At 41.1% G+C, this 23,616-nt stretch overlaps 1 protein-coding gene across 1 annotated transcript in view; it reads right to left on the bottom strand.

Annotated features, from left to right (window-relative positions):
- tmtc4 (transmembrane O-mannosyltransferase targeting cadherins 4) overlaps positions 1–23,616 on the bottom strand; it is a 63,480-nt gene that overhangs the window by 37,754 nt on the left and 2,110 nt on the right. Inside the window, exons 5-19 of the mRNA XM_077728007.1 lie at positions 22,765–22,852; positions 22,591–22,688; positions 22,247–22,339; positions 21,918–22,079; positions 21,209–21,411; positions 20,944–21,118; positions 20,647–20,778; positions 20,297–20,376; positions 20,121–20,228; positions 19,912–20,053; positions 19,557–19,671; positions 18,164–18,276; positions 18,015–18,084; positions 17,444–17,594; positions 481–633 (exon numbers count right to left, since the gene is read on the bottom strand). Coding sequence (XP_077584133.1) covers positions 17,446–17,594; positions 18,015–18,084; positions 18,164–18,276; positions 19,557–19,671; positions 19,912–20,053; positions 20,121–20,228; positions 20,297–20,376; positions 20,647–20,778; positions 20,944–21,118; positions 21,209–21,411; positions 21,918–22,079; positions 22,247–22,339; positions 22,591–22,688; positions 22,765–22,852 — 1,728 coding nt within the window. The 3' untranslated portion in view covers positions 481–633; positions 17,444–17,445. The remainder of the gene's footprint in view (positions 1–480; positions 634–17,443; positions 17,595–18,014; positions 18,085–18,163; positions 18,277–19,556; positions 19,672–19,911; positions 20,054–20,120; positions 20,229–20,296; positions 20,377–20,646; positions 20,779–20,943; positions 21,119–21,208; positions 21,412–21,917; positions 22,080–22,246; positions 22,340–22,590; positions 22,689–22,764; positions 22,853–23,616) is intronic.

Genomic DNA, 23,616 nt, shown 5'->3' with positions numbered 1-23,616 from the left:
CCGCAGGCCGCTGCCTAGTTTTGATTGGCCCGCAGCAAACTATAAAAGTATCATTGAATATGGCTTGAATACAGGCTACATTCTGCATTTCTTAGCTTCAGTAATTACTTAAACAGTGCTACGCCATTATTTCCAACCAGGAAAATTGTAGAATTGTAGGAAATTGTAGAATTTCAATATTTTGTTTTAAATAAATAAATGAATGTTGTTTGTGAGTTTCCTGACTTTGAGTAGTGTTAATAAATATTTATATTACTGTTGTCATATTTTTAAACCACACTTTGCAGTACATTGTTGACTTTTGATTAATAACCTTGTTTTTTATATCCCAAATGCTAAATGAAAATTGGTATTTGCGTATATATCAACCACGAATGTTACCTTGAAAAATGTAACTCTTCCCAGTATATCTTTAGTTTCTAAAGTGATCATGTAACTTCAGTTTGTGTACTTGTGTTCATCCAAGATGAATGTATTCACCTGATTTGTTGGCCAAAATCATGTTGACGATGGAGACACGTTAGACTTGGGCTTAGTTAATGTCCTCCGGTCGTCTTTGTCCGTGTTTTGTAGCGCATCTGTTCAGCGCCCATTTTAAGTGTCACTGTATCCTCCTTGATCTGCTCTCAGCTTCTGCAACACAGGAGTTAAATACAGGTTAGCATGGAACTCTAGTCCCCACTCTCCTCGTGTTCCCCCATTTCTTCCTTTTGAAACATCCCATCCAGGCCAATCCGCGGTGGTCCGCTTAGTTTCCCCTGCCCCTCCCAGGCACACATGGTCTATTGTTTAAAACGAGTCCCGCAGCCGCCAACGCCATTGGTTGACGATCCACTTTGTGAACCTCTACGATGTAATTAGATGGTAACCTGGTGGTCCTAAGTGTGCACCTCCACTGCCCGTCCTTGGCCCACCTGCACCTTTGTTAGGCACTCAAACTTCCCTTTGGAGGTCATATCCCCTTCCCCCTCTAATGGTGTTCAACTTTGTCTGGGTTTCCTCTCCAGTGCCCCCCCAACCACAGGTCAGACACCCCTTAACCCTCCCCCCAATCATCCATTAATTACAGCTTGTACTGATTGCTGGGACTAAAAAAGGGAAAGTGGCGGATCCCGTGCGGTGGGTCCTAAAAGGACACCGTTAAATGTTTATTTAACAGTGCTAGTTAGAGTTATGCTATTGTTTTCAAGTGAACAACATGATCCTCGTTGCTTGAGTGCAGGGTGGCATCGTGGGGGGCTCCATTTACAAAGAAAAAAGCTTAGAATGAGATCTAGGTAATGATTTCCATTTGCTAATTGGTTAGTTAGTCCATCATTGAGTCAGCTGGCAAGATTTATCATTTATGAAAGTAGTTTAACGGGGAGATTTGGACTATACCTTCTTCCTATATTGGTCAATTTGTTTTTTTCCCCGTATTTTTGATCATTTTAAAATAGTTTAGGGTAAAATATCCAAAACCACTGTAATACTCATTACTGCCAACCACAGGGCATGAGGGGAAGACAAGTTAAGTGCCACTATCGCTAGGAATTTATAACCAGAACGAATATTTTTCGAATCGTTTGCCCTTGGTGGAAGGGCTGCTGTTTGCTGTATTTTAGGTGCATGGGATTTAATCCCTGGCCTCATATCGTCGGCGTGTGCCGGTTGGCGGGTGAGGCAAACGTGCATGGCAGCTTTCCCGTACTAGAAACTGCGCGTATTACAGTAATCTGGAGGGCCTCCTGCTCACCGTGCTGTGTCCTGGGCGGGCAATCTCAGAGACGGCGGGTGGGCTCATCTTATTTCTGGGCACATTTGGCGTGGCCTATATGCCTGTTAGCAAAGCTAAAAGTGGAACAGAAGTCATCGAAAGACATTTTGGTATTTATTTTTTTGGGAGGGGGAATTTTCTTTAAAGGTGACTTATTCATGCATTTGTTTGGAATGCAAACACAAGACGATGCAGATTAATTTGTCAATAAGTCAATTGTAAATATGCTGTGGGTGCCTTTTTGTGCATGTGAAATTTGGTGAAAGGTCGCTGAGGTGTCCGCGACAACTGTGTTTATTGACGTAAGAATAAAACGAGGCAGTTGTGCCAACCATTCTACTACTTTTACGTCATTTATAAATTTTAGTTGATTATTGCAAAAGAAAAGGAGAATTCTCAAGGATTTCCAAAATCAGCGTTAAAAATTTCAAAGGACAAAAAGCCTAAAAACCCAAATTTCCCAAAACTAATTACAATTAAAACCCACAAAAGCCTAGTGACATAGAAGCCCGGACATATAAATACGTAAACGCCTCTAAAGACATTGTGCGTATGTGTCGCCCCGTCGTTACCGCCCGAACAACGGCGTTGCTCCCAAGGTCGTGAACTCGCATGACCCAGGTTCGCGGGGCGGGGCTGGCGGGGGTGGCAGGCTGTTGTCCGTGGCTTTCCCAAGAATAATAAGTAGGAAATCTTCACTTCCCAGACCTCCCAGTAACCCTCAGAGGGACAAGATTTACGAGGCCCAGCGTGAACTCTGCTGATTTGCTTTATGACAGGACTTCCACCCTGTGCCCAAGCGCTGTCATTAGCACCTCTAAACATAGGCGTCCGCGGAGGGCGTCGTGGAGGGGGGCCAGTTTACTTTGCGTTGACGTGTCGTCTGCTGCTGTTTGATGGTGTCCCAACTCTCCTTAAAAGTTGTTAACTGAAATTTAGCGGACTCGCATGGCTGAACAGTTGACATTGACTCCAATAGACAGGTACGCGTGTGCACGCACACATGGCCGTGCACCGGCACTAGTGGAGACATGCACGGGTCACCTAGCAGGTCGCGGCCCCCCTACCGGTCATCCCCTGCTGTAAGACTGCATTGATTATGTGCTTGTCTGCAGGCACGCACTCAAGCATGTGCCTTTTTAGCATTAGCACATGCAGGATAGTGACACATTTCTGAATTTTCCGAACTTTTCTTCACCATAAGTATTGGTTAGGGTTAATCCTGAAGTTTCCTTTTCGGTGATTGCCGTTTTTTTTTCTCCCTCATTGTTTTATACTATCTTACAATCGAGAAGAAGAATATTTGCAACTGTCATGCAAGTGCAAAGAAAGAGATTTACTGTGCCCATTCTGGCCAATAAGTAAGCAAATAGTAGTTGATGGCTACTGTGCATGTCAGCAATTCAGGAATAAATTGTTCTGTTTTCATTAAAAGGAAAAACAGCAACTATGATTTGGAAAAGGAACAAATTGTTGAAGTTGAAGTTATTGATTGAATGTGTAAGCAAACAGAAAATGCCACACTGACCACACAATGATGGTGGTAGAAAAATTAAGGTACTAGTCTGGAGTAATACAAGCAATATATCCCATTATGCAATGGGGTACACAGAAATTGATTTCTAGCCAGAGTCAAAAACAATAAAGTTAGCACAAAAACGTATTAGAAACTCTTAATTGGTTTCCAGCCAATCGCACTCCACAAAGAGACAACCAACCAATCATAGCAAGGAACAATTTAGAGAACACGTTAACTCCACACAAGAAGGCATGAATCTGGGCTTGTACCCTTGATATCTGAACTGTGAGACAGACAAAAACCTGGAAAATATGAACACAACAACAGAAAACTCCTGAAATCTACCCTCTAGACCGGTATGTTGTAATGGTGTGACAGCAATGAAGTGGTACTCTTGGAAAACTATTTTAGTTGGACCGATGAGTGAAGGAACTATACCGCTATAAGGCCCACCGAGCCACGGGCAGTTATAGTCTGTTTCTAGATCAAACCAAATTGGGTATTCTTGGAGTATGTGCAATTTCGAAGCGAAGATCAAATGAACGCATTTCATCTCCCCGGACTTGGCGGTAAAAGTAACCTGGTAGACGGTTCACTCTTCCCCGACAATTGCTCTCATCAAAGCGGCGGCAGTGATGATGATGTTGACAGCGCAGGCTGTGTATTGATTTGCGCTCACCGTTTGTCAGGAGGTTCACAACAGATTATACCTTTTCCCTGGTCTTTAATTAGAGTAGCCACTATCTTCCCTTTTTCACAAAATGTGCTTTTAAACTCCCTGCTAAGAAATAGTCACCTGCGTTCCCTGTTAGAGAAATTGGCCTTATTGGGTTTTCCCTTGACAATCCAAGTTTGTACACAAACTCATTACGTTACGGCTTTTTCATTGATTGAACTATGTACACAAAATCTTTAGCAATTCAACTCATATATTTGTCAAGGGTTTGAGGGGATGTAGTTGCTTGGCAGCATTGATCTAGAGTGAAATAATAGTGTGGGCTTGGGTTGTAAGGACAGATATTAAATAATATACTGACTTTTTGACAAATAAACATATTACAGATGTATGAGATACCTAGAATTAGCCTAATTCTGCTTGTGAGGGAAAACGAGCACATGCAAAGGTCTTTTTCTTCCTTAATTTGAACAATGTCGGGCAAGTGAAGCGCTATATCATAAGGCAGTATTCAAAAAATGTTAAATCCTGGTTGGTATTAGTATTTGATGCATTATTTCTTCTAGGGATGTCCTGATACTGACAATAAAAGTATTTAATTCAATTCTATTCAGCAGAAAAGCACAACAGTACTGAAACACACAAAGGTGCGGATCAGAACCGATTTTGTAACTGAATTTGATACTCTGAAAATTGTCGTATCGGACGAATTTGTAATGCTAGCTTGGATGTGTTTTTTTTCCCTAAATGCCCCAACTTGTTTTTTAAACTTGATGGTTTCACTCAACACATGCTTTCTAGCTTTTAAGGAGGCGATCAAACTATTTGGCGGGGCGGGTAAACATTCTCAGGGGCCTTCCCACCAGCAGATGACGACGATTGAAGCCTTCAAGGGGCATCGGTGCGCTCCTGCCTTCGCTCGGCCAAAAAGCCGAAGGGAAGGCTTGGATCGTGTTCTTACGCAAACACGGGGGGAGCGCAAACGGCACGCTCTTGACACGCATTAGCGTTGCAAATGTTTGCGACTATTTTGGTCTCACAGGCCGCTCTCTGGGATAACTCGCTTTGAATAAATGAATCCCGACGAGGGGAATCTGCATACAAAAACAGCACGCTTGGGAGCGCTCCCTGAATGCTTACAGACATCTTTAAATGGCTTTCTTTGTTTATTGAGAACAAATTTAGTCTTCTGTTCTCCCGTCTGCTATTGGTAAACATTTGCACTTTTTTGTATTTTATTTTTTCAGTCTTACATGGCTGAAAGTACTTCTTTATCGGCAGATTTTTTTTCCAAAGCAGGTAAGCAAGAACATGTCTGTCTCCATAAGTCATTTCCTTATGGCTTTTCTCCTTTTTTTGTATACACAGATATATGCATACATTTTTTCAGGCAAAATGGTTACTATTTTATCATTTTAAAGGGTAGAAGGTAGTATTTAAGACTGTCGAACAAATTTTGGTAATTCGAGGTAACATATGCCTCTACTTACGAAATAAATCCAAGTTACAAAACCAATTTTGGAACAGTATCATTTCGTAGGTAGAGGTTTTTTTTAAATTGTTTCCTAAGACATTACTACCTATAGATTGATTTCTATTTCAAAAATAGTTTGTATATTACATTTTATAAAGGCCTACATAACATTTGTAAGATTACTTAAAGCCGGTTGGAACAGAATGCGGGTGACGGATTTCATTAACAAAATGCTACAGTGGCAATATAAGCCATTTTTGGGGAGTAATAGGCCGGATTGAGACCCCTGTCGACTGTGTTAGATCAACTTCCAATGCGTGTTTACTACAAGCAATCTTTTCCTCGCCTTTGTCACCCCTCTTCAATTATCATCGTAATTAACACGACTGGCAAACAGTTTGGAGGTCTTATGCCACACAATTAACCGCAAAAACAGAAACATTGGCTGCGCTCTTTGCCTTCCCGGAAATGTTTAGTGGCTTAATGCGCACACGCTCATTGTGCTACGACTTGTCGTCACATTAATCTAATTAAACGCTGCTGAAAATGAGCTCGGGCCTCCTATTGGTGTCGCTGAAACCCCCAACTGACTCCCCCTGCAAAGTAGAAGCCAGTATTACAACCAGTATGACAACGCTGCTGCCGAAAAGGCGCCATTCTCTAACGTTGTCACAGACTTGCACTTGGCACCTCTTATTTCGTTCCCGCTTGTCTAATTAGGAGCGCGTCGGCATGATCTGGGAGGGAGGGGGGTACGGTGTAAATAGAGCTGTAGGGATCTGTCACATGAGCGGTGTCGGGAGAGAGGCATCGTTGCCACGCCGAGGGATGAGATGATGGGTCGTGATTGACAGCTACCTCGAGACTGGCCTGATGGAGTTGTCAAAGCGTTTCGCTCACGGCAGATGTCGTTGGGTGCGCGCAGTTGCACATACACGAACGCTAGCAACGATACGGAGGAGTTTTTTTTTTCTCCCAAGCATCAGATGTTTGTTTCCATCTGAACAAATAGGAAATTCTAGCCTTTTCTAGCCTTGCCTGACGTTAAACCTCAAATTTGTTGGGTCTTCCCCAACATAAGCCATCTTGATAATGGTTATTAGGCTTTCTATATTTATATACCAAACTTGGTTCATTTCCATGAAAAACTCCTAGAAAAAAATAGTTCTCCTTCATAACGCTGAAAGAAATGGTGCAATCCCAGTCCAGCACACACACAAACCCTCCATCAAAATCTCATTTAACCATGCAAACATGATCGCAAGACAAAACCTAAAGCTCAATTTTGACGATACACAACCCCGGGGTGCGTACATCCATGCACCAGAACGTTGTCATTAGGTAGAGCAATCATAGATCATACGTTCATGTTTTTTGACACGCGTCCTCCCCTTCCATCTTCCGATGGTGGGAAAAGATTCTATAAACAAATGCACCCCGCTGACTCGCATAAAACACTAGCAGGACTGAAACAACGTGTAGATTTTCACGGGAACTCTTTTGCCCTTGTCCTGCCAGTAAGCCAATCTGCCTTGTCCAAACCAAGACCCAGCTCGGATGGCACAAAGTGAGATACTAGATAGTTTTCCCACTGAGTTTTCCCACATGCATGATTGTGGTAGCTTTCCCACATGCCGGTGTTGGCACCCTCTTACCGATGTAGTCAGTTCTTCGCTCATTAACTGACCTACCCTTAAAATCGTAATCATCTATAAAGTGCAGAATCCACAATGATACTCTTTTACATATCCGACCTCAATTAAACTTGATCAAGGAGCAGAATCGTTAATTATTCCCTTTTTAATATCGCAATAACAAAAAGTGGCAATATATATTCTTTGGAGTTACTACTATAATTACCGTATATAAAGTGCACCCAAAAGACTCACGTAAGCAATGAAATGCGCCCAAAATAATCAGTTTTTCGTCAAAACATTTCAACAATCAATCGTTAACGCAAAAAAAGGGGGTGGGGCAACTAAGGCCACCAAGTGGGAGCCTCACTTGTCTCCCGCGCAGCTGTTACTAAGCCCAGGGAGGCGTTGGCCCTACGCACCCCATCACCCTCCCGGCTACCCATCATCTGGAGCAAAGAGGGGGCAGTGGGCATCAGCTGACTGCCACCCAGGCTACCAACCAGATGATGGCCGCATCCTGGAGGGGTGGGAATAAAGTGTGGGGGAGTTTGGCTACTGGTGAACCCCAATACAAGGAAAACAATTGGATGTGAGGGCTGCTTTCTCTGTGACAAGAAGTGATAGTTTTTTTTATTGATTTTGTCAATTTGGGCATGGATAGCTCCCAATTTCGAAAGCTGCCAAAATACAACGCATTGACTTTGACTACACAAGAAAGAGATAAAATATAAACAGTAAAAAACATACGTGAAACGAAGGGAATGAAGGTGAAAACGAGCCTATTCTGTTGCTACTTCTTTGTTATCATGATAGTGCCATTAATAATGTCCTGCAGTGTTCTCTTATGCCGCCACTGGGAAAACACGGCAATCGATGAAATAAGCCATTAGCTCCAAAAGAAATGCAGGATAGTGTCAAAATACAAGGGTTGGAGTGCTTAGAATTTGGTGTGGACCATGAAAAAAGGCCAGCACTCAAATGTGGATATTGTACACACTATCTTCCTATAATTGACTAGCAACCAACCCAGGCTTTCACTGACTCAATTGGCTATATATTACCTCCAAGCATAGAAATTTATGGTATCCATACAGCATTCTGGCCTGGTTTAATCTGGCCCTGCCACTAATACTTAAGTGTGACTTGTCTTTTTCACCAACAGCCTGTTAGTAAGATGAAAAACTGCTATGTTAACAGATGGCTATTAAACCATTTTATTATTGTTACTGTAACATATGCTTGTTCATGGTTGGCCCTATTAAAAATGTGACTTTAATCTATTTTTTTCCTCTTCATTTTGTATTCTTTGGCCATTGCAACGAACAATCCAGAAAATATGGTATATATTATGTGCCATAGCAACCGACCCAGCCTTTCACTGACTAAATTAGTATGGGAAATAAATAGATGAAATAGACGAGTGATTAAACAAAAAAAGCAACTCCATTGGCTTTTTGAGCCAGTTAAAAATCTGATCAGATGCTTTGGAAAGAAACTGAGTCATTGAATAACCACCAGCACAAAAACAATTTGTACCACAACCACACCATAGCGTTGGTGTTAGATCATGTAGCAATAAAACAAGCCACCCCTAAAATAATACTATTCACATCTTTGTAAGATTCCACTGGCACGTTTGCATATCCTCACGCGACGCGGCCTCCCGCTGATCCAGCACGTCATTCAAAACAGCGCCAGCCACGGTCTGGCTCGGTCGCCATCGCCGCGCTCTTTGGCGGCACCCCGCTCTTCCGCCCCTGTCGCCATGACAACGACCACCAACAAAGAGATTTAACAGTTTGATGTTGACACGGAGCGTCTTTCAAATCAATCTTCACCAAGGTTTCATCTCATCGCAGAGTTGGTTTTAATAGAAGCGAGACAGCTGCATGGGCTGTTTAATTAATAATTTTAAATGTGAATTTTACGACACAAAGTCAAGGAAAGCCTGGTAATGTCCTACATTGAATGACGGGTCGATTTTTGTAGAATAAAAACAAAACAATGGATTTAAAGCATCAGCAATTCGGTGTACAAAAAAAATGTTATTTTTTAGCAATTTTTCTATCATTTTGCTAAAAAAATTACCCCTCCAGATCTTATAACCTTGAATTTCCCGTGATAAATATTGTACTTAAAACCAATGAGTAAATGACGTTCATATTTCATGTTGTGATTATAAAACATGAATGAAATAAGCGAAAAAACATGGCGCCATTGCGGCCAGTCAAAAGGGAGAAGACAAACAAAATGTGTGAGATCACGAAAATTATGTCCTTTTTAACAGTCTATGGGTGGAATGGGAAATACTATTTGGTCTCAGCCAGAGGTATGTTGCCATCTTCTGGTTCTGGAGAAAACTAAGGATGGCTTCAAAACTAAAACATTTTCTCGGGGAAAGGACCACTGGTTGCTGCTCCTTTGCCTTTTTCATGAGGTCTTAGAATCATAAAGTTTTTTTTCAAATTGAACCAAAATGGCCAGTAAAAACATCACCATGCTCTGATCAAATACTACAGATAAGGGACAATAAAAAGTCTATATTACCTGATTAAGATGCCTGTTTGATGATCTGGCAACTTCAACCATAATTCATGGGAACTAATAAATGTAGTTGTATAAGTCATATATATTTGCTCTACATTGTTGTGTATTAATATTTTCAATTTAAATGATACATATTAATTCTGGTCTTATTTAATTAATACCTCACAGATTGTATAGTTTATAATTCAATTTTACACCACTGTTAAAAAATACAACTTTCAAAATAATGTACTTATGGATAAAATACCCATTTCCATTGGTAATAATTAAAAGTCCTATTATTAAAAAGCCTAATAAAAAATATATTCAAAATCTGGCATTTAATGGTATGATTGGATTTATTTACATTTGCACTCTAAAACGTTATTATTTTTGGGGTTATTTGAGCGATAAGGGGCTGTTTCTAATGTTTCGTCCAGCTCATGATTTCATGAATGTGGTCTATTATATGATGACACACACATACACACACACCTTCACACACACACATATGAGAGATTCAGTTATGCAACTCAAGAAGAGCGAAGCCAAGAGGTCGCGATTCTGAACGGACCACAGTCGATTGCCTTCCAGCCTAATAGTTAACACCCGTAACTTTACTCAAGCGGAATAATATTCTATCTACATGCAAATTCACTGGTAAAAAAAATAAACAAACAAAAAAAGAGTGACTTAATTTGTATTCATTCATTCATTTGCATTGTCATTACTCCGCATACGAGTCCATTTTACCTATCCTAATTGTTCATTATTTGCTGGTACTATGGCATGACATGCCTTCTCTTAAATGGCGTTCTCACTCGGAAATGCGACGCCTCAGCTGTATTTGGAGTGAAAATATTGTTTTGTATGTCGCCACAGCTGGTCCACTTTGCCTAATGTGGGCCTTGGAGGAGTAGCTAAGAGCATTGCACCCCCCCTCCTTTCATGGCCGGACACAAGATATCCCCCTCGGATCTGGAACGCGGTCCCAGAGTAAACAGCATCGGTCTGGAGGTTAACTGGGCTGGTAGGCTGAAATGCATACGGCTTCAATAAGGGTGACCCCCTCCCCTCCCACTTCTGCTTCCCTTTGCGACTTTGTACGGCATCTTTGAACGGGGTGTACGAGTGCACGTGGGTGTGACCCGTGCTTGTCAACGCCAATTATGCGGCTTTAATTGCAAAAACACTTTTAGATGAAGTTAAAGCTTTGTTAGGGATGCCAAATGTGCAGGAATGAGATGTGACATTGCTTTGAGTTACATTAACTGTGTAGATTTTGATGGTTAATATTGTTTTTATTGAAAGATAAACATGGGAGCATCTACCAGGGTGCAAAATATAAATAATTCTATATCTGAACTCTGCTGTTTTGATACTAAGGTTGAAATGATTAATCAATGTCAATCAATATATTGATTGGTTAACCACAATCGAATATTAGTAGATTAAAAGGCAAAATAAGTTTTAGTTTTAAAAAAACCCTGCTTTTTCATCGACAAAAATCGCCATACGTATCAAAACAGTTTAGAATTGAATGCTTATATTGTAATTAGGTCTTATAATTAGTAATAATTTTAATGTAGTTTTGGCTCACAAATATAATTGTTTGACTTTGTTTACGAAAATTGCAAGAACAAAACATGTGCAATTGAAATATTTTTAACTACGGTCTAAATATCATAATCAAATTTGATTTTAAAATGTGTCCCATTTTCTTGACTACAGTCTCAATATAGATGACATGGTGAAAGCAAATTGAAAACTGTGTTGTACAATCAAACTACAACCAGAAAATTAAAGGATATCTGTCTTCTAAATGGTCATGAATGACTATTTCCACATAAAATAGATACAAATAATATATAGCAATCATTTTGGAATAAGTAAATCATTTCCCCAAAATGCTCTTTGCCAAGAATTACGTTCCAAAAACACGCCTGGCATTTTTTTTTGCAAAGCCGTAGTCCTTTTTGCAGGCAGCAGCACCACTAGAGGTGACACTCTAAACTGCACCCCCTTTTCACTCAAGATTTGAGAGCAAAGCTTTTGTAACCAACGACTAAAAAAAAAGTTTAAAGCCTTCAAATTCTCTCTGCACCCCCAACCCCTATTTATCTTCATTTGACACTCTTTACACTGACAGCTGGTGCCTCTCACGTTGCAATAAACACGCACACATAAGTGATTTCACATTTCCAGTGAAAGGATAAAAAAAAAAAAAAAAGAATGCGGGGATTTAATTGCTTTTTCATGATCCGGCGACAGTGCGGGAAAATGCGGCGTAAAGAAGCCCAATTAGACTCTTTTGAGCGGCGGCTGCAGACAGCGGGGTTCGAGCCTTGATTGTCTTTCTCCGCTAGCTGCAAGGTGATAGCGGCCCGGACCCCTATTAGCCTCGGAGCCTTCTGTTAAATTTGCCAAGGAGACAAAAAAAAATAAAAAGAGGAAGGAAAAGAACAAAAGACTTTGGCGGTTTGGCAAAAAAAAGGGAGCCAGCCGGGAAAGAAGGATCCCTAAAGGCGGCATTCATTTGGTCTGCTCTGGCCATTGGAGCAAGCAGCAAACTTCGTCCGCCCGCAAATGCGGTGGGGAAGTGGTTCACAGCAGATGCTTCGTATTAATTGGTCTACCAAGGCCTGACCCTGGCTCCTCCGCTCATATTTAGTATTTTCTGGAAGCCTACTTCTTGAGGGAGAGATTGTGGCGTTGCTTCATTGACGGATGAGCCTGTCTTATTTTTTGCATGTGTATGTGTGTGTGTGTATGTGTGTGTGTGTGGATGGGGAGCCCAAAGGCGGCCATATGCCGCTGGCACGGAGTACGGTCCAAACGCCGCCTACTGCAGCAGGCCGGCAGGATACGCAAGACAAGAGTCAGCAGGACGGAAGCGGGATGGATGGGGAGAAAGGATGCCACCGTTGCCCACCCTTGGGTGACTTTGGGGAAAGTTGTGCATGGCGTGTTGTTTACGTTCGGATGTGGATGCGGAAATCATCGGGAAGATTCGGATTGTCTTGATGAACGATTGTGTAGAAGTTGCGATAGTTAGGGGAAGAGTGAAATTAAATAAGTGGAAAGGATAATAGACGTCCAAGTCGTTTCAAATGGATTGCCGCCAAGAAAGGAGAGATTCTTAAAAGAAATGAATGAAGAAAATTCCAAGGCCGTAATATACACAAGCTAAATTTCTATGATTCATGGCTTTCCTCCAGTTTTTGCATGCTAGCCATAGGTACACCATTAGGTCAACATGTGCTGGCTAGTCCAGAACTAGAAAGTTATAAATGAGCATTGATTCTGGTTGTGATGTCACAACCAGAATTACGGAAAAAAGTAGGCGGTCTTTAAATGCATTGTTTTGGATCTAATAAGTATGAGATGGTTCAAAACAGCTAGATTTGAGTGCGAAATAGTTTTTCTGCATGTAAAATTAGTTTAGCATTTTTATTTGTTCACATTTCAACTTCCTGGATCGGAACTGGATTAGAACCAAATATTAAAGTTCAAATGTGAAATGCATCTATTCTGAGAGACATACTTTTCATTAGATGAAGCCTTTTTAAGCATTTAACTGATTTTCCCAGAAAATAACCTGCTATTATTCCCAACATTGTCCTTCTCGACAAAATTTTCAAGTCATTAGCTAAACTAAAGCGTGACTTTGTAAGGAAAACTAAAACCCAATGACTTTTGTTTCATAACTAACTCGAACATTTTCCACAGGATCTACTGCGCATTAGATGCCGAATTCACACTTTCCCTAACCAGCGTGACGGATGTATTTTTAATAACAGAGGTAAGAGTGGAACTAGGAGGTGGGGAGATGGCACAAGGGGGCAGGTCCATCTGTCCCAAGCAGCCTCTCCCCCCCATGAGAGAAGCACAGCTGTTACTGCAAGGCCAGAGACTGTCCACTAAAACACCCCCCCTCCCACTCCCGAGGATGAAACGAAGCGGCCCGCGGTGCAGTCAGGCTGCACGTCTGCAATTTCAGACCTCTTTAGATTCATTCTTCATGCTGGCCGCAAATGAATAATGCACACATTAGCCGCTGCCAGTTAACACATTTCCAACTCGTTGCACTGTATCGCTGATTCTTTTCTACCAATAAGTTTTGTGGCTAAAGCAAAAAGGTAAAATAAATACACACAAGCATCGACCCTGAAGAGCGCTGGTGTCAAAGTGGTAGCCAAAGTAATTCGCATGTGTCTACTCTATGTTTCCCAGCCTACCGGTTAATGTAAATAAAAGATAAATTATATTTCTAAAAATATTTGCACTGGCTTTCGCTTCAAGAGAAAAAAAATGATTAAAAGATAAGATATATATACTTTTTCCCTTGTCATGTTTTATCGCAAATATGTAAATACTTACTTTTTAGGTAAAAAATACCCTAAAAAGATTAAAACATGAGAAACTAATTTCCTATTTAAATGAAATAATACTGAAACATTTCAGAAAATATTTTCAAATTGAGAATATTATGACACATTTTAATGTCTATAAGCAATCTATCAACTATCAGAAAAGCTGTGAATTCATTTGTCAATTAATTAAACCGCAAATACAAAGTGGCCAAGACAAAAATACATTTGACAGCCCTGTTGAGACCCAAAACCAAGTTTTGCTTTGACTACACCTCCCCAAAAAGTATCTATATATATGAAGTGGAGGTAGTAGTAGTATTATACTATAATTCATTCCAAACCACCCTCCCAAAATAAACACACAAGCACCAGGAGAACATACAAACACCACACAAAAAGGCCAAAACCCTCCCGGGATTGAATCCCTCAATATAAGAACTATGTGTGAGCCGGACATACTAAACACTCCCACACCGCTCCGCCTGTATTGTTATTGTTGATGCTTCATTAAATACACTACTTCATTTTTTTTGTATTTGGGATGAGGGTGGGCAGTTGTTTTGCAAAGCAGCACACCCGCTGTTCTGAAATGACTTCAAAAATAGTCCCACATGCATACACCCAAGCGCATTTATTGACAAATACTCCTGCAACAAACGACTTTTTTTTCCTCCCTAATGTGACTACCTTCAAAATAAAATACGGTGAGTACATGAAGTGTTTTTCCCCACGCGGGTAACACAAAGAAGTCCACCTGGGGACGGATCTGGTGAATTATTATGACAGACAATCCAAGCGGGTAAAAGGTGTGGAGCGCTGTGCAAGGAGTACAAGGAGAGGACTTCATAAGCCGCTAGTATCCCATCTTTTATTAATGTCACTCCCTGGGAAGTCTCAGGTTTTCCCTCTCAGTCAGAATGGCTAATGAAGATGTCGGGGCCGGACCGGTGAAAGCCGGCCTTAAAAAACTGACATATTTTATGGTAATGAAAAGGTATTCAAAGAATGATTATGATAAAAGTGCGGCCCCCCCTCCCTTCATTGATGCAACCGCACAGCTGCGCAACAGCAGCAGCGGGCGCCGCGTGAAAGCGATCCTGACCAAAAAGTAAAGAAGAGACTCCAGAAAGTACATCAATTCAGCCAGAGATGCCGTGGACATCATTACATGGCGTGACTGACTAGGATAATACGAGAAATGAGTGCTTGGTTTTGAATGTCATCATTTGATCCTATTCGATGTATGTACGCTCCATAGTGAAGCGCTCTTCTACTGAAGTGACCTTTGTACAAGTACCTTTGCAGAAATTGACCTGTTCTATAACTCCAAATGCAGGACTGGACACATTTTGTCACCAAATGACCTCCGCCTCGGCAAAAATTGAAGTCCACAGACAACTCCCACAGCATATCAGCTAATAATAAACCATATAACAACTTTGAACTTGTAATTCGTCACCCCTAATGTGACTGAAACTTCCTAATATTAGATTAAAAGTAGTTCACAGCCCATTTACCAGTCAAATTTAGGTTCAAGGAAGGTATGCCCCAAGATAAGTCTGCCAAATTCCAGCATCATAGTCAAAAAGACTGATAAAATAGTAAAATAGTATCATTGAAGGAGTGCGAATCCTAAAGAAGATGCAATGTTTGATGGGCCACTATTGGAGGAAACATGGTAAGACAGAATTTTACCAATTGACCCTAATGAGCATTTGTATGTAACTTATCAAAGCATGCTTTAACAGACCCTATTTTCCTCTAAAAATAATATCAGCACAAGCGACTGAGGTAGTCCAGCCCACCTGCTGATTGATTTCATAATTTAATCAAGAATGGTGTCCCGAGACTTTTGTCCATATGGAGGACATCCCGCCATCGGTTGCATATTTAGACGGATGGAGTATCAAATGCCACTAGCCCCCCATGGAGATGAGAAGAGCAGTAAGATGTCGAGAGCATCAAAGTAACAAGTGGTGCATTGTACTGTAAGCGCAAACAAACCTTTAAGCAAAACCAGCCCCGTCACAGCTTTGAAAAGTTGCCTGGCTTGCTGGAGGAAGCAGGTGAAAAAATAAAAGTGTATTGACCTATGAACCCGAGTGCACACTTGTTGACTGATGTTTCACACTGAGGTCGCCTGATCCCTCGCCTCGGCGGCGTTCTTCACTGTGTGTATGTGAGTTGTCCCTGGGGGGGAGCATTTTTTTCTTCTTCTTTGAAGCTGAAAGTCCGCCATCGGTTTCCTGTCCTCATTGACCCACTGTCTCCACATGGATGCTCTTTCCCTTTAAGGGTGGGGTGTCCCAATTGCAGCTCACTGCCTAGTGAATATGGGCCTGAAAATTTCATTTAATATGGCCTGCAGAAGAAGCTTAAGCTCAGTCTACATCAGGGTTGGGTATACTACGGAAACAAGAAGCACCTGACTGATGGAACTTCCAAGACACCTGATTGGTGGAAAGGTTATACCTCATTCTGCAATAGTTGGCTGTAAATCGTTGAATGCTAGATTGGAGTAGTCCCTTGAACAATGCGTTTTCTTTGGGTAGAAATTTGACTAAATATAGGGAACATGGTGGAATTTTACAATTATGTTTTACATAAATAAACTTACCGTATCCATGGTTTTATTTGTATTAAATGCCTATTTTGTAACATACTTTGGATGGTGAAATAATGAACTCTGATTGATGGTTTGGATACTAAGAGACCATGATGTCAAAGAAAGCCGACTAGAACAGTCAAACTTTATTTAGTGTTTTTCCAGAGGCACTTTAAATATTGGAAAGGCGCGCAGACTCCTATTTTATCTCCCATTTCTAAGCGTGTGACTCCATAATTAGGCAAATACATGAGGGCTCCATATTAGGCCTCAACAAACTCTAAAACAAAGTGAACTTACCTTGTAGAACGAATTACAACATTGAACAATTACATTAATCCACACCTCATCATAAAAAATAATTCTACTTATTTGTCATGTAGATTGTGTCATTTACCCCAACGCCTATCAAAGTGAAATCTACTAATAATTTAGGTAAAGTTTTGTTATTGTTTTTTTTAAATCCTCATTTCTTTTGAACTGCTATTAAATGGATGTCAAAAACCCAGTTGCAACTGACACTTTTTGTCTCATGTTAAGGATCAAGAGGAGGAACATGTTTGACTTTAGAGGACAAAGGTCAATCCAAATAAGGATTCTTTGTGACCCTCACATGTGTGGTGGCAATGTCGTGTCCAGCTGAGACAACATAGCGTGGAGGCCAATGGGTTCCACATGGTGTGCTTGAAGCACAACAACGGCAACAAATACTCCGCCGTATGACACCTGCGTCTGCTACGACACTGGAAAATCTAATTAAGATGTATCACCCGTGAACCGGCTACGAAACGACCCTTTCATTAAACGCTAAAAGTGTTTGTAAAAATCAGTGAGACTGTGAAGTGGAGTGTTTGATAAGGGCAAGGGGTGGGAGTACCCTCAGGGTGCTTGGCGTTTGCGCTGGTCCAGTTTGCGTCGCAGCATGTTGTAGTTGTCTCGCGTGCCCGGGGCCTCGGGGTCCAACTTGAGAGACAGCTCGTAATGTTTCTGGGCCAGCTCCAGCTTGCCCCAGCGATGGTACAGTACAGCTTTGGGAGATGCAAAAAAAGACTACTTTAATTTGCGAATTATGGTTTGGATAAGTCAGGAGAAAATGCTCATTGGGGTATTAATCTGGGGAATAATCAGGTATAAAAGGCAAGTACTTCAAATGCTTCTATTAGGCAAAAGGTTGTAACGGTAACAGAATTTCGAGGTTGGGAAATTCTTTAGTAGCAGAAATCTCAATAAATATGATAAACAAATACAGTACAAATAGTACAGAGTTAGTTTAGTCATCTTTACACACAGATTATTTAACTGTACCCAAATATTAGTACTCACCGGGTTGAATTTTTAGTTTGTAAAAAGGTCTAGCTTTGGGGGAAAATAATTATTTTCTTATAAAACACATTGATAATACAAAAAAAGACCACTGTCTGAAAATAACTGAAAAATATATTAGTCACCTAAATTGCCATGGCAACCAGCTGCTTTTGGGTTGATTTGGAGAGCGTGGAGGAAAACTCCCTCAGATTCCTAACAATTGAAGACACAATATTAAAATACATCCATAAAAAAAGTGTTTAAACATCTCAAATTCAAAACTTTTACTGACCTTATACTTTTCTTGCTTGCCCAGAACATTAGCCAAAGAAAACATGATTGTATGATCATTGGGGAGGAGTTTCAGAGCTTCTCGGCCAATCAGCTCTGCTTGACCCAAGTTACCTGGATAAGAGGGTGGAGTTTAACTACCATAATGCACATATAAATTGACGTCATATATTTTACTGCAGTTTATCTTTTAAAAAGAACATTGGCCACACAATTTCTCACTCCAGTAATAAGTATTTTCCTCCAACTGACCAAAACAAAAAATTAAAAGGGCTTCCAAAAACAACACTGAGACGTACAAACCAACAACATTGGTGTATACCCATGATTAGAAATCTTATGACTATTACTTGAGACTGTGCCCCATTAGGTATTTGAAAAGTGTTGATAAGCTCCCATAAAGGGCGAATAAAAGCCAGTTTACAGTGTAGACATGCTGACTGTCTGCTTTTATTTTGGTGATGGAGCTTAAACCCCATGCCCACACGGACGAGCGGTCTGCTCCCTAATTAGGGATGAACACAAGGCACGACTGAGTTATTGATCTCTGTCACTGACCCGTCTGGTGTCTAACTCACCCTCCCCAACTCCCACTACACCCCCCCAAAAAAAAAGAAAACAGAAAAGCATAAAGAACTGGAGTAGACAGACAGAAAAGCAGACAGTCCAGAGTCATGAGATGTTAAGAAAAAATCCCACCAAAAAACAAACATTGCCAATATCTTAATAAAAGTAAGATCTACTGCTTTTCTTTTCCCTTTTCTGTTTGTTTGTTGGCGAGCAAGGGAGAAGGCTATGATCATTTCAGTTAGATTTGTGGAAGGGGGGGCTCTAGAAGGACATCGTACTGACTGTCCTCGCCCACGTTTGATCAGTGTACACACTGGGCTCTGATTGGACGGCTGTGGCGCCCTCCTGGGAGACTCCACCCCACCCCCGCGGGAGCGCCTCCCCGACAAAATGGCTGGAGCGTTCGGAAATCAGAGCATTCTCCACACGCCGGGGAGGAGCGCCTTGGAAAACTCAAAAGACAATAGCCCTAATACATAAATTTCAAGCATTGCTGATTCTCGCTCTTCCGCTCTAATCTTGTTGGCTTGCTTTGATTTGCTTCAAGCAAGCAAACAATTCTTTCCCGCCATTGCAAGGACACAGAATTAAGGGTGTTTAAGTTGAAAATGCAAAAGTAATGACTGCCAATTTGTGGACAATTTAAAAAAAAATGAAAAAGTAAATAATGCTAACATTTAAAAGATAAAAATACTAGTGATAAACCACTCTGCTACTCTGGGTGGTGCAATTTTTTTTCTTCTCTAAATCTTTTTGATAGTTTTCCTCACATAATTTTACTCACTAAGTATGTGTATGGGCACGTGGACGTGTGTATAACATACCAATATTGTCCAGTAGGATGACCATGTTGTTCCATGCAAGGCTATGATCAGGTTTAAGCACAGTTGCGTTCCTCCATGCATTCAGAGCGTCCAAATATCTCTGCTGGTCTGCATACTGCCAAAATTTAAAAAATAGATATACTTTATGATGAGTCATATAGTTAAGACTGTTAAAGTTAGTGTGCTGATAATCATTTTTATTACAACAACAAACAATATGAGAATGGTTTTAAAAACTGAAATATGGTCCATATTTGGGACAGTGTGAAATAATTTGAGATATGAAGCTAGTATTGCTTTTTCAAAGTACTGCATTAATTAGAACTCAACAATGGAAACGTGGATTTATTCTCACCAGGCGTCCCAGGTTGTAGTAGCAATCTGGATATTTCCTCCGGAAGTGGATGGCATTCCAGTAGCTCCTCTCGGCTAGCTCAAACTTGCTCAAACTGTTCTGCACGATACCCAGATTCATCCAAGCAGCAGCGAAATCAGGTCTGTAAAAAGAGTGATGTTTATAAAAGGGCGCAATGCAATTGTTTTTCCTCATTACTAAATACATACTGGATGGAAACAGCTTTGGAGAGCAGTTGTTCGGCCTCAATCAGCTCGTTCCTTTCCTTGAGGATGTTACCCAAGTTGTTCATGGCGTGTACGTAGGTGGGATGAAGCCTGCGAGACGTCCGTGGAGAGTTGTCAATCATTTGAGGAGAATGTGCCACTGTAAAGTAAACACTAACCTGACAGCTTCTCTGTAATAGTTAACAGCTGCTGTGGTGTTGCCCCTGTCGGCCAAATTCTTCCCCACGTTGTAATGTACCTAAATGATGAGAATTTCAGTAGGTTAAAAGTAGGCATGTCCCCTAATTTGAGACTCTAATGAATCAGATACCGAGAATTGTATTAATGATATCCAAATGTTTTTTTCCTTTCTTACAAATTGAATAAAGGTATGGCAAGATTATATACTGTATATATTATTTGGATCCTCTGAAAGGGAAGGGATTGGACATGATGGCCAATCATGTTAATGGATGGGGGACATCCCTAGTATAAAAAATGGAATAAAAAAAATAAAAACTTTTTTTACCTTGGCATTGAGGGGGCACACGGCCAGTGCGCTGGTAAAGAGGCTTTGCTCTGACCGCCATTGGTGACTGCGGAGAGCGCAGCGAGCTATATATGTTAGCAACAAAGCGAAGATGGAGATGCACATGAGCTTCTGCAGAGAAGGAGGGTAATGCAAATTTGTTACACACAGTTTCAACTTATAATATACAAAAAAAAATAGTTTGCATTAATTTTACCGGTCTAAAAATAGAGGTAACGGATGAGTCAAACATCCTATATTCAACCATGATCTTATTTGGGCAAAATGCACTCCCACCTTGTACTTGAGCCAGTGACAAGAGTAGTGGGCCAGAGCAAAGGCTAAAAGGAGGCAGTAGCCGGACGAGGGCAGGTAGAGCACACGCTCGGCAATGACGAAGCCCACCCGAAAGAAGATATTGCAGGCTGGCAAGAATGGGACCACCAAGAGCACCAAGGCCATGCTAAGAGTCCTGTAGACAAAGATACAGAGTTTCCACTGAGGATCGCTAAAGAAGAGTTTGGCGGCGTAAAAGCAGGAGGAGATGGTTCCGCTCGTTTACCTCCTCTGCTGGGCATCCGATGAGCACAAGGCTCGGCCTACTAGGCCTATCAGGACGCACCAGAACAGCAGCGGCCACAGCACCCTCCAATCGGCGGTGGACTTAATGAGCGGCACGCAGCCCATGGACCAATCGAAACACAACCACCAGGGACACAGCAGCAACCAGCCGTTCAGGGCGTAGTAGTAATTATAGTTGACCACCTGTCAATCATCAGCATGGCAGAGAGAATGGAAGGGAAAACAGTCAACAATGGGGTACAATTCTTATAGCTGGATGGCATATTTCATTATTTTTTGAGGAATTCTGACGATTTTCTGGTGAAATATCGTATCATAAAGTTGAATGTTGTTAAAGTCACTTCATAATAATATATAATAGATTATAAATACAAAAATAACATAAATCAAGGTAAGGCTGAAGTGACTGTGGATTTTGAAAAAAATTGAGTATTTTAATTCATCAGGCATCTCTTTTCAAAAAGATATACCCTAAAAAATAACAACATAACATGCTGTTGATTGTCAAAGGGAGAGAAAATAAAACAGTTGCAGGTCCAGCCATATTAGAGGGGAAAAAGAACTGACTTATAGTCCGGAAAATACAGTACTCAGCCATGATATAAATAAACAAAAGATACACAATAATATTTTCAAAACAATAGCTGGTCATTTAAAGGACCCGATTATGCCTATCCAATCTGACTTACTCTCAGAACCATGTTCTCTGCAAAGGAGGCGGGGTTGTCCACTTCAGTGAACGCCGGCGGCCCAGTTCCCATGATTCTCCAACGGGTGTAAAGCATTAAGAAGCCGCCTAGAGCCATGAAGGCCAACCGCCATGGCAGACCCTTCACCAGCCTCTCTCGTGCCTGTCACAAAACATTACCTACATCATATACAGTCCATACGTACATGCACGATCGATGAGCTTTAATTAACTGAGCTTTGCATAGGCAATGTATGCAATGTGACGTTTAACATACAAGGGGCCACATGATTTATGACAGAAGAGGTTGAGGGGTGTACAGTAACTCACATTAAGAGGGGTCTTTCGGAGGAGTAGCCCCTGGGTCAGTTCATACAGGTCAATGTTACAGATGAAGAGGACGTCAAAAGCTGCGTTCACGCCCTGGAGGTAAAACGCAAAGACATATATTTAAAAATCCACATAGATAGTGTAGTTAAGTGACAAAAAAGCCCCCTCTAGTGTTAAATATGAGCTATGCAACATATTGATGGCTGAATTTAAGATTCTTTTGTGGGCCACATGCAATATTTTCATTAATAACCATAGTTTGGACACCCCTGGGATAGGCCGCATTAAGACATCATTAAAAACAGGTTTAATATATCCTGTAAAGTTGCTCCAAACTTTCTTACCAGGACGGTGATGCCTTGTTCTTTACAAAGCATTGCGGTGGCGCACAACGCAAGGCTAACCACAATCCACCAAAAAGAGAAGCCGCCATTTTCCTCGACTGTGGACAGAAAAGAAAATAAATAAGATGTGGTTGGTCCAATAAAATAAGTGAGGTCAGGTTAAATGGAACTCACCTCTTTTGAAGGCTTTGCAATATGTGAGGAAGGACAACTGGAAGAAGAGCGCACACAACAGGTCCGCCCGACCCACAACACCTGCTACCTTGAGTGGAGGAAAGGCCAGAAGAATGGATATCACAATCTGCACCCTGAACTGTTTATCATATATAGATGTGTAAAAAAAATGAGTTGAGTTCATTTTGCAATCTCTGGAATAACTAATAGTGAAGTGGTGATTCCCACTTGGTTTATTGTGAGGGTCAATGGTTGTCTGTCTCTATATATGTGGCCTATGACTGACTGGTGACCGACCAGTTTAGGGCGTAGTCTGCCTCTCGCCCAATTTAAGCTGGAATAGGCTCCGGTACCCTGGGTCAAGGTTAAGCAGTGTACAAAATGAATGAGAGCTGGAATATTTTGTCATTTATATCCAATCCAATTTGACTGGGGGACCGACAGCCTTTGTACAATGCACTAGTCTACTCAATTCACCAAATGCATACAATACAGTAGAAAAGAAAGTATAAAATATTGGCAAAAAAATAAATAAAAAGGGCAAAATGAAGCAAAACACCAAACTAAACTATCCCCAAAACTGGAAATTTATCCATTCGACTTTGGTAATGCAAAAGGTCTACCAACTACTACTATTTTGTTTTCGCCAATTCCTTTATTTAGTTCTAACTGGAAGAGTAGTCACTCACCAAGGAGAAAAGGTTCTCTCATTACCACTAATGTGTGAGTCCATAGTGTGTGGGTACAGTGTGGTGTGCATCCTGGGGCTGACTGCTTTGATACGTGTAGCGGGCTCGAGCCAACCGTGTGCCCGCCGCACCATCCTTGCCCGTCATGATTAAAGAGAAAACG

The sequence above is a fragment of the Stigmatopora nigra genome, chromosome 11 (genome assembly GCF_051989575.1).
Source record: "Stigmatopora nigra isolate UIUO_SnigA chromosome 11, RoL_Snig_1.1, whole genome shotgun sequence".
Classification (NCBI taxonomy): Eukaryota; Metazoa; Chordata; class Actinopteri; order Syngnathiformes; family Syngnathidae; genus Stigmatopora; species Stigmatopora nigra.
This window is presented reverse-complemented; position numbering and strand designations above follow the sequence as displayed.